At 45.8% G+C, this 14,639-nt stretch overlaps 1 protein-coding gene across 1 annotated transcript in view; it reads right to left on the bottom strand.

Annotated features, from left to right (window-relative positions):
* The window catches only part of LOC143923410 (RING finger protein 112-like), a 66,253-nt gene that overhangs the window by 43,859 nt on the left and 7,755 nt on the right, over positions 1 to 14,639 (bottom strand). The window contains exons 3-6 of the mRNA XM_077447067.1: positions 10,882 to 11,016; positions 8,499 to 8,603; positions 8,345 to 8,395; positions 5,772 to 5,828 (exon numbers count right to left, since the gene is read on the bottom strand). Of these exons, the coding sequence (XP_077303193.1) occupies positions 5,772 to 5,828; positions 8,345 to 8,395; positions 8,499 to 8,603; positions 10,882 to 11,016 (348 nt within the window). The remainder of the gene's footprint in view (positions 1 to 5,771; positions 5,829 to 8,344; positions 8,396 to 8,498; positions 8,604 to 10,881; positions 11,017 to 14,639) is intronic.

Below are 14,639 nucleotides of genomic sequence, written 5' to 3'. Positions count from 1 at the left end.
ATAAAAAAAAATAATACCCAGCGCCCAGGGCAAAGATGCCAAACTGCGCCCCCCTTTCCCTTAGGGTTAGGGTCAGGGTGCCCCCTACCCCTGCAATAAACCATTGCGCCAGGGGCAGCTGTCCCTCCTGCCCACCCCTTGTCCTCGGCCCTGCAAGAGAGCCAAGGCTCCCGTGCACACTGCAGGATCGAGCTGGGGGTCAGGTAAGTATTAGGACGGGCTAAGGTGGGGGGGGGGCTGCTGCAAACAGAAGATTTTTTTACCTTTATGCATAGAATTCATGAAGGTAAAAAAACTTTCTGCCTTTAGAACCACTTTAAAGGGTAACTCCACTTTCATAGGGAAAACAAATAGCAAATAAAAAAAATAAAATAAAAAAAATAATAATAATATAGCATATACAATTGCGACACAAGTCATTGTAATTTAATATTATTAAAAATGACCTTCCCTTTCAATCTGCAGCTCTGTAATTTTTTGTAAAGTGCAATATGGGAACCTGAAGGTGTTCTGTACAGAGAATGTGTACAAAACGCCCCCACCCTCCCCAGAAACATCATCATTTCCTGCTTGTGTGATCAGCTCACTGATTTTCCTAGAAATCTACACTAAGAAACAAGTCAGATATCAGGCAATCCCTGCAACAAAAATTTTTATTTTTGGAGAGATACTCCCAATAGACAATAACGTCTAAAGGGGTGCAGACCCTGCAACTTTACTCATTACAGCTCTGCAGGTGCTGCAGCTGATTGATAATTATAAAACCACTCCCATTAGAATCACTCAGCCCAGGGGCAGAGGAACAAACAGTGATTTCTTCAGAATAGCAAAAAGTAGAAATCCGCAACAACGTTCGTTAAACCCCTGGCAATGTACTCAGATCACTCGGAGGGGAATGTTTTTTTTTTTTTTTTTTCTCAACGCTTTAATATCTATAAAATTGTTATGTTTTTTGAAACCTGAGGACTTTACTAATCCTATGACAAAATATTTCTTCACCATATGGGAAAGAGAGCAGTGCCGCTCTAAGCATAATAAATTTGTAAAAAAAAACTGCTGGTGATGATCAGGCATTAGGTTATGGTCTGGTTCTCTTCAGCTGTGCTGGGTGGTCATTTGGTTCCAAGCTGGGCAGCAGTGTTGTTGTTATTGTGATTTTGTGTTGCTTTGATTGAATGTAACTGTATCTTAACGATTTCCCTTTGGGGTTAATCAAGTAATCTGAATCTGAGACTCAGCTGTAATCAAGAGCATTTGAACTACATTTCCCAAAGGGAGATTTCCAGGAAGAGGAAAGAGCTTCATTTTCTCAGGCCGTACAGAACACAACTTTCTCTTGCCGCGAGGGAGAATGGATAGTGCACATCGCTGTCCAGTGTGCACCATCACCGCAGCATATCAGCGGCCTGAGTGGGGTCCAGAGTGCTGAGTTTGGGAATGCTGACAGCTAGAGTAACCTGGGTGCAGAGCAGACAGGGAGTAGACTAATCATGTGTGCCCGGATGATGAGCTGCAATATCTCTGGAACTGGTGAGCTGCTGCTTTGAGGATTTACTATTTGCTGCTAGAGAGACTGAGCCCTTTGGGAACTGATCATACAGCTATCTAGTAGCTTTATTGTTGCCTGCAGGCTTCAGGCTTAACTGGGATTATTCTCATATGCACCAACCATTCAACTGGACTCCAACGCTAACAGGCTGAAGAGTTAGGACTAAACACTGTCCCTTTACAGCTGCTACACAGGGACCTTTGCTTATTGCCTATGCTAAGAGGTACCTCTCAGGGGACTTAGCATCATATCCTAGTCATTCTCATAGAGTGCACTCTAGACTAGTTATAGTATTATAATTCACATTGCAGTAAATGCTTATAAACTGTTTATTGCTGACTTTGCTGATGTATGTGTTAATTCCAGTCTAGTGGTATAGAACTCTATTCTAAGTTATTTTGATAGCGTGATTATACTGTCTATCAGATTGTGTCTGAACCTACCTTCTGTATGCTCATTTATGGTCACAACACTATTGACTCTAACCCGTACCAATACATTGAGTTCATTTACCACTAAAAAGTCTTGTGTCTCTTTCCTGATACTAATTCACAGTTGAGTTAAAGGAATCCACAATTCTGTTCCTATAAGTGTATGCGGTAACTTTCATTCAACCAGGTGTGCCAGAGGGGCTGAGGTTGTACTTGGAGTTGAGGAGCAGAGCAGAGAATCCAAATTGCCAATCTGCTCCGTTGGAGGTAGTGCTACATCAGGATTGCTACAACAGATACTCTGGGTCTTTTGGGTTGAAACAAGGTAGTGGCAGCCATGGTCAGGCATGGTCAGGCACTTTAGGTGACAGCCTGTCAAAGTAATGGCTCCAACAGGATCACAGGAGGCCCCATGATACTCTCCTGTTCCCCCCATGCTGTCCCCCTCTGTCCTCCACCCCCCACGCTGTCCCCTTCTGTCCTCCACCCCCACTGTGTCCTCCACCCACACTGTGTCCTCCACCCCGCACTGTGTCCCCCTGTGTCCTCCACCCCCACTATGTCCTCCACCCCCCACTGTGCCCTCCACCCACACTATGTCCTCTACCCCCCACTGTGTCCCCCGTGTCCTCCACCCCCACTATGTCCTCTACCTCCCACTGTGCCCTCCACCCACACTGTGTCTTCTACCCTCCACTGTGTCCCCCCCCCCCATTGTGTCCTCCTGTGTCCTCCACCCCCCTGTGTCCTCCACCGCCCACTATTTCCAATTGTGTCCTCCACCCACCACGATGTTTAACTGTGTCCTCCCCCCCCCCCCACAGTGCCCCCCTGTGTCCTCCACCACCCACACTGTCCCTCTGTGTCCTCCACCCCACTCCCCAACAGCATATATATACTATTTTTGTGCGTGTTCGGAAAAAATTTAACTGGCCCGGTCTGGATGAAGTCCAGGGCCAAATTTCTGTCCCAGTCCAGCCCTGGCCATGGTTTGTGTGTGTAATGGATTTAACTGTGGAGTTAACTGATCCTAGTGGTGATTAGGGATGAGCTTCGTGTTCGAGTCGAACGTACGTTCGACTCGAACATTGGCTGTTCGTCCGTTCGGCGAAATCCGAACACTTGGTCCATTCGCGTCAAAATTCGTGTGGCGCTCACGGCCCACAATGCACTGCGATGGCACAGTGCATTGCTGGCTCATGATTGGCCAAGCATGCACTGTGACCCCACATGCTTGGCCAATCGCTGTGCCAGCAGCGAGGAGAGCCATGATTGGCCACAGGCAGGATGCCTGTGGCCAATCATAGCTCAGGCTGTGTAGTGCACGCCCCACACTATATAAGGCCGCCATTGAGGCGGCCTCGTGTAGTGTGTTGGCATCTGAAGCAGTGGGTGTTCTGTGTACCTTCAACACAGTTACACACCGATCGTTTTTGGCTGATTTCCTATCTTGCTGTTGTGTAGTGGTTATTGTCTGTGCCCTGACCGCAGTATACACCACTATATTCACCTCACCTATATAGCTAGTGATCTATCTTTAATAATAGAGCTTGCAGTCAGTAGTGTTAGGAGCTAGTGCGTGCTGTCTGCGTGCTCTGTACCCAGTACATACCACTATATCCACCTACATAGCTGTTCTCTATTTGAGCCCAATTGTCATCTGCAGGAGTTATTGGAAGTTGTGTGTGCCTCCAGCACAGCACAGTATACATCTGTATATACCCCTTTATCTCTGCTGTTTTCTGGTTATTGTCTGCGTGCCCTGACCGCAGTATACACCACGATATTCACCTCACCTATATAGCTAGTGATCTATCTTTAATAATAGAGCTTGCAGTCAGTAGTGTTAGGAGATAGTGCGTGCTGTCTGCGTGCTCTGTACCCAGTACATACCGCTATATCCACCTACATAGCTGTTCTCTATTTGAGCCCACTTGCCATCTGCAGGAGGTAGGAAGTTGTGTGTGCCTCCAGCACAGCACAGTATACATCTGTATATACCCCTTTATCTCTGGTGTTCTATAAAAAAGGCATCTGCAGGAGTTAGTGGGTGTTGTGTGCCTCCAGCACAATATAAACTACCCAACTGTTGTTTTACCCAACTCCCTTCAGGCCATTACCATGTCTGGAAGGCCAGCAAGGACCAATTTTTCTGCCCCTGTTTAACAGGGGCGTTTAAGTACAATTTTTGATGCAATGCTTTGCAGCAGGGCTAATTCCTGCAATAAAACTAGAGTATATGGCAGAGGTTGCAGTGTAGTGGCACCAGCACCAGTGCCTAAGGCCCAATTTTTCTGCCCCTGTTTAACAGGGGCGATTAAGTACAATTTTTGATGCAATGTTTTGCAGCAGGGCTAATTCCTGCAATAAAACTAGAGTATATGGAAGAGGTTGCAGTGTGGTGGCACCAGCAGCAGTGCCTAAGGCCAAATTTTTCTGCCCCTGTTTAACAGGGACATGTAATTACAATTCTTGATATAATATTTCACAGGAGGGCCCCTTCCTGTGCCCACCCAGAGTAACTGTGAGGACTTATAGTGTTGTGGCACCAGCACCACAACCACCAAAGGTCAATTTTTCTACCACTGTTCAACAATGGCATGTAATTACAATTCTTGATATAATCGTTCACAGCAGGGCGCTCCAGCGCCCACCAAGAGTCACTTTGAGGGCTTACAATGTTGTGGCAAAACCAACACCTTGTTCTGCCATTTCTGCAGAGCATATAGGGCAGGCCCCTACTTTCAAACATCCAACTTACAAACATCTCCTACTTGCAAACGGAAGGAGACAACAGCAAGTGAGATGAAAAAAGATGGACGACAAAACAAATTATACAGGGGTGATAACCCTTCCCTATGTTTTCCAAAAAGCTTAAAAATAGTTTTTTTGACTGGAGCTACACTTTAAAAATGTACCAGTTGAAAATTACAAACAGATTCAACTTAACACAACAAACCTACACAGTCCCTGTCTTGTTTGCACCGCCTGTATACTGCTGTTCTGAGTATATAGGGCCTGGGGGCCACACGCATTTCCTTTTTTTAATATGGGTACAGGGTTCCCCTTAATATGCGTACAAGACCCAAATAGGCTGGTAATGGGCAGGGGGGGCTACCCATGCCATTTTTCTGAATGATTTTCAACCATATTGCAGGAACCAGATATAACATTAAAACCGCAAGCAGTTTTAAATGGTGTTATTTCCGTTTAATGTCATTTTGTGCAGGGACTGTTCTAAACACGGGAAACACGTGGCACTTCACAGGCATACTACAGACACCCCCCAGGCACCATATTTACAGGAATATTTCACTTTTTTTTTCACTTTAATCGTCATTAAAATCAGTGCTCCCGCCAAAACTGCCATTTTTAAAAACATTTTAGGCATTGACCCATGTCCCCTGGGGCAGAAGCCAGGTCCCCAAACCCTTTTTAGGACAGTATCTTGCATATTAGCCGTTAAAATTAGCACTTTTCATTTCGAACGTTCGAGTCCCATAGACTTCAATGGGGTTCTAACGTTCGTAACGAACGTGGGGTCCGTTCGAAAGTTCTGGTACGAACCGAACCGGGGGGTGTTCGGCTCATCCCTAGTGGTGATCACTCTCATTCTGCAGGTATTTACATTGCTGTTCTCTAACCCAGAAATTTTCTGTTTTCACGGATGCTGTTGGGAGCGCCATCATCACGTTCTGATAGCAGTGGTGAATTTGGAGACTGCCACTGTCACATAGGAAGTTTAGTCCCTTGTAAAAAACCTCTATGAGATAATAAACTGCTTCATTTACCTGCAGATGTTGTAGTAAAGATGAATCTTCCATCAACTTGGACCAATTAACATACTTCTGGAAAGATCAATGAGAAAAGAAAAAGAAAAAAACAAGATATGTTAATCAGATTCTCTAACATAATGGGTTGTTATCACTTTGAGTATGGTTGATCAAACTAATATTTTACACCAAGGTAGACATGATGTTATAGTTCTACAGCAGCTCTGCAATGAAAATCAGAAATGGACGAGGAGGATGAGAGGTAATCACTTTGAGGAAACCCTTCAAAAAGAGTTGCTGTCCACAGGGGCGGACTGACAACTCATGGGGCCCCCAGGCAATCAGAGATTATGGGGCCACACAGTATACACAAACGCACACAGTATACAATCACACAATATACACAGACAAGACATGTTTCTATTGGCTGAGAAGGTACTGGAGAGGTGGGGTAGCTATAATCTAAGAATTTTTAGACCAAAAGGATGTTGGTAAGGGACATTTCAGAGACAGATGTAAAAAAAAACACAGATTTTTACATGCTTTCCCTGGTTTTACTGAGGCTGGCAACCCTAATGGGGCCCCCTAGTGGCAGGGGGCCCTCGGGCAGTGCCCAAGTGGCCCAATGGTCAGTCCGCCCCAATAATGGTAGCCTTATATCGAAATACTTATCAGTCTGCATTACATGAGCTTTCGCATTCTTGGAATAGTGGCTTAACTCACAAAGGATCTGCTGTTAACTTCACTTTATTTGACCTTTTCACAGTTTTCTAACCTTTTTATAAACAATTGGTAAACATTTTTACCTGACACTGCCTGAGGAATATTACAAATAGTATGGATCGGTACAGCTACTTTAGCCCATGGAGTTCAATGTATGTCAAGGTTTCACCAAGAACCATTGTAAAGAGTAATTCCTCGTACACACGGTTGGACTTTCCAGCAGAAAAAGTCAGACGGAATCTTATCATCGGATATTCCGATTGTGTGTGGGCCTCATCTGACTTTTTTTTTTTTCAAAAATTCTGACGGACCTAGAAATAGAACATGTTCTAAATATTTCCGACTGAACCAATTCCTATCGGGAAAACCGCTTGTCTGTATGCTGTTCCGACGGACCAAAAAAACGATGCATTCTCTGAAGCAAGTACGAGACGGCAGCTATTGGCTACTGGCTATTGAACTTCCTTTTTTTTTTTAGTCCCGTCGTACGCGTTGTACGTCGCTGCATTCTAGACGGTCGGACTTTTGTGTGACTGTGTGTAGGCAAGACAGTTTCAGAGGAACTCCGTCGGAAAAACCTTCAGAGTTTATTCCGACGGGGAAACTGGTCGTGTGTAGGTGGCATTATTGTTTTGGCTTTGTAAGGTGCCAGGTTGGACCTTTGACACAAAGTCGTACACAGGTACTAACCACAATGACAGACATAGTCACAAAAGAGGACACCAAAATGCCACAAATGCCCAGAAGGATGTTTTCATTTGGGATTTTACTAGTGCACCGAGCAAAATTTACGCTTAACGTTACAGTGGATGTCAATGTCATAAACATGTCTGAAGATGCCTTGGTTGCATTTTGCATCTTAACCACTAGAGACCCGCACTATAGCCGAATGATGGCTACAGCGCGGACCTCCTTTGCCGGGACTACGTCCCTGCCAGTGCCCACCTGCCCCCTGCCAGTGCCACCTCATTAAAAAATAAGTGCCCCCCGTCAGTGCCATCCAGCAGTGCCCACAGTGCCACCCATCAGTGCCCACAATCTGCCTCAACAACGGTGCTGCACCCCAGTGCCACATATCCGCGCCCATCAGTGTCATTTACCAGTGCCCATCAGTGCAAATCAGTGCCGCCCATCAGTACCCAGCAGTGCCACCTATCAGAGCCACCTATCAGTGCCACCTATCAGTGCCCATCAGTCCCATCTATCAGTGGTACCTATCAGTGCCCCTTAGTGCCACCCATCCATGCCACCCATCCGTGCCACCCATCCGTGCCATCTTATCTGTGCCCATCAGTACTGCCTTATCTGTGCCTATCGGTGCCACCTTATCTGTGCCTATTAGTACCGCCTTAACTATGCCTATCAGTGCCCACCAGTGCAGCCTATCAGTGCCCACCAATGCAGCCTATCAGTGCCCACCAATGCAGCCTATCAGTGCCCACCAATGCAGCCTATCAGTGCCGCCTCATCAGCGCACTTCAATGAAGGAGAAAAATGACCTGTTTGCAAAATTTTATAACAAACTATTAAACGATTTTTTTTTTTTTGCTAATAAAACTCCCAGCTGTAATTAAATACCACCAAAAGAAAGCTCTATTTGTGGGAAAAAAATGATAAAAATTTAATTTGGGTACAGTGTTGTATGGCCACGCAATTGTCATTCAAAGTGCATCAGCGCTGAAAGCTGAAAATTGGTCTGGGCAGGAGGGGGGTTTAAGTGCCCAGTAAGCAAGTGGTTAAGTAACAGTGTGGACACACCTGGTCAAATGTGGAAACTATAACCACATAGAGAGAGGACCATTGACTATCCATTGAGGTTACCCAATTTGTATTATTTATTAAACCATGGGATCTCATAGACCACTTACCTCCAGATAATCCAGTTCTGTGGTGTTCAGAGTTGCATTCGCATGAATAATCTGCAGAATACATGTAAGATGACACATTATTATCAACAAACAGATACCTTAGAACATTACTGGAAAATGTAATATAACATAGATGACATCTAGAATCTAATACCAGATGTGAGCTGAGTAACATAGACAGTGCAGACAGTTTAGGGCAGATCTCCTGGTCACCCTCAATATCCAGCGAGCCCTCCATGTCCAGGACAAATACCGCCATCTGTGAGGAGAAGGTAAATGGTCACCAAAGCAGTCAATGAACCAATCCCAAAGGACACTCCTTAGCCTTTGTACACACGGTCGGAATTTCTGACGGAAAATGTCCGATCGGACTGTGTTGTCGGATAATCCGACCGTGTGTGGGCTCCATCTGACTTTTTCCGTCAGAATGTCCGACCAACAAAGTTTGAGAGCTGGATATAAAATTTTCTGACAACATGATCCGATCGGAACTTTATCCAATCGTTTGTAGAGAATTCCTATTGGACAAAGTGCCACGCCTGCTCAGATCAAATTACGAGACCAAAGCTATTGGCTTCTAGCCTGAACGTAGTCCTGTCGTAACGACCGAACGTTATCACGTTCCGTACGATTGGATTTTCCGGCAACTTTGTGTATGCAACACCAGTTTCGGACAAAATCCGTTGGAAAAAATCCGCCGGATTTTGTTGTCGGAAGGTCCGACCGTGTGTACAAGGGCTTAGACTATATCAGATTTGGAACAGATGGTTTCACTAAAAAATTGATACTGTACATCTATTATATCCAACTTTGCTTAAAGAGGAAGTAAACCCTGATGGGTTTACTTCCTCTTTGATTCCCTGCAAAGGTAAAGCATAATGGACTACTATGCATCGCATGGTAGTCCATTATGTGTCACTTACCTGACACAGGAGCCAGCGAAGTCACTGCTGTCCCCTGTAGTTCCGAGCGTCCATCTTCTTGGTGGGTCTCGCTGCTCCGGCGCTGTGATTCGCCGGAGCAGCGAAGACGTCACTCCCGCACATGCGCACGGGAGCCGACACTCGCCTCATATCGCCGCGATCTGCGGCTTAATCAGTGCGCCTGCGCGCCGCTGTCTACGGCGCTGTCTTCAGGTAAATATCTCCTAAACCGTGTAGGTTTAGGAGATATTTCTTGGACCTACAGGTAAGCCTTAATCTAGGCTTACCTGTAGGTCAAAGTGGTTTGTAAGGGTTTACAACCACTTTAACAAACTGTAAATTTGACCAAAGCTTATTTGTAAATTGCCTGTGAATATTCTCATTTGTCCAGATCATTGTATAGCTTTTAGTACTTAGTCATTAAACTGGACTTCTTCTGTGATACTGATGAAATGTTACCCCTGATCCTAGTGGCTCTTAGTTCTAAGGAGTGTCGGGAACATAGCTTGGAATGTATACAGTTACCCATGTGAATATAATTGATGGGTATGTACCTGACACTCAGAGTTGAATTCTGAACATTACAGAATAAGTTCAGATGAATGTGATGCGTATGTAATGTATATTTTTCTTACCTGTCTCTCTGTGTCTGTTTGCCAATATCCAAGATAGGCAAGACTGCAATTACAGTTCCAACCTATCCACTGGGCCAGTGAAACAAGAAAGAGCTCAACCTCCACCCCACAACCCAGAACCAATTTCAGGACATGCTCTTTTTTGTCACTGTTGCTTCTATATTTCAGGTACTGAACCTGTGTTGGATAGTGATGATAGCAGGCCCTACTATCATTGCCTATAGGGATACCAGATCTGGCTTGGCACTGACTTCTCTAAGCCCTTGTACACACGATCGGAGATTCCAACGGAATGTGTCCGATCGGAGCGTTTTGTCGGATATTCCGACTGTGTGTGGTCTGCATCGGACTGTTTCCGTCGGAATATCCGTCGGACCAAATTTTACAACTTGCCGGAAATATTTTCCGACAAAATGCTCCGATCGGACATACTCCGATCATGTGTAGAGAATTCCGATCGGACAAAGTGCCATGCATGCTCAGATCAAATTCCTACATCAAAGCTATTGGCTACTAGGCTGAACATAGTCCCGTCGTAATGATATAACGTCATCACGTTCTGAACGATCGGATTTTCCGACAACTTCGTCCGACCGTGTGTATGCAACAGTTTCGGACAAGATCTGTCGGACAAAATCCGATGGATTTGGTTGTCGGAATCTCCGATCGTGTGTACAAGGGCTTAGTATTATTTCTCGGGATGGGTCCTCTATACCAACGCAAGCAAGCAATTTATCTAAAGACAAATTAAGAAGCACGGATGGATTGGCAGTGATCCTGAGATGATTCACGTGTACAATTCAGATTTGTTGTCTATTTGTTGGACTCTAGCAGTCATTGCTGCACCAGAGAGGCTTTGAGATTTTCTTGGTGAGGAAGCTTGGATAATGGCAGGACTACATCCCTAATAATTTGTCCATCTTTATATATGATAAGATATCAGCCTATATAATTTAACAGAAAGGTTTTTTTTTCAAACCTTCTCCCCATTCCTCTCCAGGATGAAGGGTTTGCTCCAGATCCAAATCCCCTTTGTTACACTGTCAATACCACTTCTCCATTCAAACTCTGGGAGGTCATCATCCTGCCCCAGATTGACCGGCTGGCCTCTCTCCTACAAAGGAAAATCATCATCAATTCAACACACTCAATCTGTAAAAAAAAAAAGTAGGTTTTATAAACCAGCTTCAGGGCCGTCTTTAATATTGATTGGACCCTGGGCAAACATTTTCTTGCCCCCCCATGCAATTTCACTCTCCATCTGCTCTGAGACATACAATAAATAACAGCTAGACTTAAAATCAGTTTAATGTATCAGATCAGGCAGAAATTGCAATTGGTTTTCAGAAGTTATAGCATATCATTACTGCTTACTGAATAGTTGCTAGAGGTTACAGCACACATTATGGCTCACTGATTCGTTGCTAGAGGTTACAGCACATCATCACCTCACATATGAATGCTGCCTTCATTTACATATCAATGCCGCCGGCTGCATCTATTTACTTACTAATGCTGCTGCTATTTACATATGAATGCCAGTTATTTACATGTAAACACAGGGTCTACAGGTGAGTTACTTGTATACAACAATAGGGCAGAGCTGGGCAGCATTAGTACCAGATATCGGGACACAGCACAGGACTAAAACTTCAAGGGACAAGGGAATTTAAATTGGGATAGTTAGCAAGTATGAGGCAGCTGCTTTGGGCCCCCAACAATGACAGGGCCCTGACCAGCTGCCCCTTTTGCCCTGCCTTAAAGACGGCCCTGACCAGCTTCATGTAAACAGTAAAATAAACTTCAGGTAGGTATGAAAAACACATATTAATGAAGAATACCAGGTATAGATATTTTTACTAAATTACATTTATTCCAGCTTGGACCAATTTAACTATGTATATGCCATACCTGGCCGATGCCCTGGAAGCTGGAAATCACTGACGCAGACACCACTACAATAGTGATCACCACTTGCCTCCGTGTCCTGCCCTACATTCTAAACACAGGAGATAGGCTGCTAATCATGGGAGCCATTCAGAGAATGCATTTTATCAATGAATGCAAAGCAGTCTCTGATGGATGAGGTGGAAAGGTGGGGTGGTGACATAGCGCTCCTCACCTCATCCAATCAGAGAATGCTTAGCATTTTGCATTCGTCGAGAAAAGGTATTTTCTGAATGGCACCTACCTCCCGTGTTCACAATGCAGAGCTCTCAGGATATGATATGGATGGGTTTTCCCACCAGACAATGAAGGGCTCTCAGGATATGATATGGACGGGTTTACCAACAAGGCAGTGAAGGGCTCTCAGGATATGATGTGGACGGGTTTACCAACAAGGCAGTGAAGGGCTCTCAGGATATGATATGGACGGGTTTACCCACCAGGCAGTGAAGGGCTCTCAGGATATGATATGGATGGGTTTACCCAGCAGGCAGTGAAGGGCTCTCAGGATATGATATGGATGGGTTTACCCACCAGACAGTGAAGGGCTCTCAGGATATGATATGGACGAGTTTACCCACCAGGCAGTGAAGGGATCTCAGGATATGATATGGACGGGTTTACCCACCAGGCAGTGAAGGGTTCTCAGCATATGATATGGACGGGTTTACTCACCAGGCAGTGAAGGGCTGTCAGGATATGATATGGACGGGTTTACTCACCAGGCAGTGAAGGGCTCCCAGGATATGATATGGACGGGTTTACCAACAAAGCAGTGAAGGGCTCTCAGGATATGATATGGACGGGTTTACTCACCAGGCAGTGAAGGGCTCTCAGGATATGATATGGACGGGTTTACTCACCAGACAATGAAGGGCTCTCAGGATATGATATGGACGGGTTTACTCACCAGGCAGTGAAGGGCTGTCAGGATATGATATGGACGGGTTTACTCACCAGGCAGTGAAGGGCTCTCAGGATATGATATGGATGGGTTTACTCACCAGGCAATGAAGGGCTCTCAGGATATGATATGGACGGGTTTACTCACCAGGCAGTGAAGGGCTCTCAGGATATGATATGGACGGGTTTACCAACAAAGCAGTGAAGGGCTCTCAGGATATGATATGGACGGGGTTTACCAACAAAGCAGTGAAGGGCTCTCAGGATATGATATGGACGGGTTTACCAACAAAGCAGTGAAGGGCTCTCAGGATATGATATGGACGGGTTTACTCACCAGACAATGAAGGGCTCTCAGGATATGATATGGACGGGTTTACTCACCAGGCAGTGAAGGGCTGTCAGGATATGATATGGACGGGTTTACTCACCAGGCAGTGAAGGGCTCTCAGGATATGATATGGATGGGTTTACTCACCAGGCAATGAAGGGCTCTCAGGATATGATATGGACGGGTTTACTCACCAGGCAGTGAAGGGCTCTCAGGATATGATATGGACGGGTTTACTCACCAGGCAGTGAAGGGCTCTCAGGATATGATATGGACGGGTTTACCAACAAAGCAGTGAAGGGCTCTCAGGATATGATATGGACGGGTTTACTCACCAGGCAGTGAAGGGCTCTCAGGATATGATATGGACGGGTTTACTCACCAGGCAATGAAGGGCTCTCAGGATATGATATGGATGGGTTTACTCACCAGGCAATGAAGGGCTCTCAGGATATGATATGGACGGGTTTACCAACAAAGCAGTGAAGGGCTCTCAGGATATGATATGGACGGGTTTACTCACCAGGCAGTGAAGGGCTCCCAGGATATGATATGGACGGGTTTACTCACCAGGCAGTGAAGGGCTGTCAGGATATGATATGGACGGGTTTACTCACCAGGCAGTGAAGGGCTGTCAGGATATGATATGGACGGGTTTATCCACCAGACAGTGAAGGGCTCTCAGGATATGATATGGATGGGTTTACTCACCAGGCAATGAAGGGCTCTCAGGATATGATATGGACGGGTTTACTCACCAGGCAGTGAAGGGCTGTCAGGATATGATATGGACGGGTTTACTCACCAGGCAGTGAAGGGCTCTCAGGATATGATATGTATGGGTTTACCCACCAGGCAGTGAAGGGCTCTCAGGATTAGGGATGAGCTTCGTGTTCGAGTCGAATACATGTTCGACTCGAACATCGGTCGTTCGTGCGTTCGCCGAATTCCGAACGTTTGGGCCGTTCGCGGCAAAATTCGTGTGGCCCACAATGCACTGCAATCATAGCTCAGGCCGTGTAGTGCACGCCCCACACTATATAAGGCCGCCTTTAAGGCGGCCTCCTGTAGTGTGTTACTTTGCATCTGAAGCAGTGGGTGTTCTGTGTACCTTCAACACAGTACACACCAATCGTTTTTGGCTGATTTCCTATCTTGCTGCTGTGTAGTGGTTGTTGTCTGTGCCCTGACTGCAGTATACACCACTATATTCACCTCACCTATATAGCTAGTGATCTAGCTTTAACCACTTAACAACTGCCCATTGCCGATTAACGGCTTCAGGGCGGTTGTTTAACTCAGAGAGGCCGTTAATTAACGGCCTCCCAGAATTCTGCTCTCGCGTGCCCCGAGGTGTGCGCACTCGAGAGCATCCGTGACCGCCGGGTCCATAGGACCCGGCGCATCACGGTAAACGGCTGCTCATAGCGGCCGTTTACCACGTGATTGCTCCGTCAAATGACGGAGTGATCACTTGGAAACAAACCGGCGTCATGTTATGACGCCTGTTCCTCCCTCCCCTTTCTGTACCGATCGGTACAGCGGAGGGGAAAGAG

Source organism: Lithobates pipiens, unplaced genomic scaffold, assembly GCF_037356315.1.
Source record: "Lithobates pipiens isolate NorthernLeopardFrog02 unplaced genomic scaffold, aLitPip1_a1.2 Scaffold_22, whole genome shotgun sequence".
NCBI lineage: Eukaryota > Metazoa > Chordata > Amphibia > Anura > Ranidae > Lithobates > Lithobates pipiens.
The sequence above is the reverse complement of the archived record's forward strand: the minus strand, read 5'-3'. Positions and strand labels throughout refer to the sequence as shown.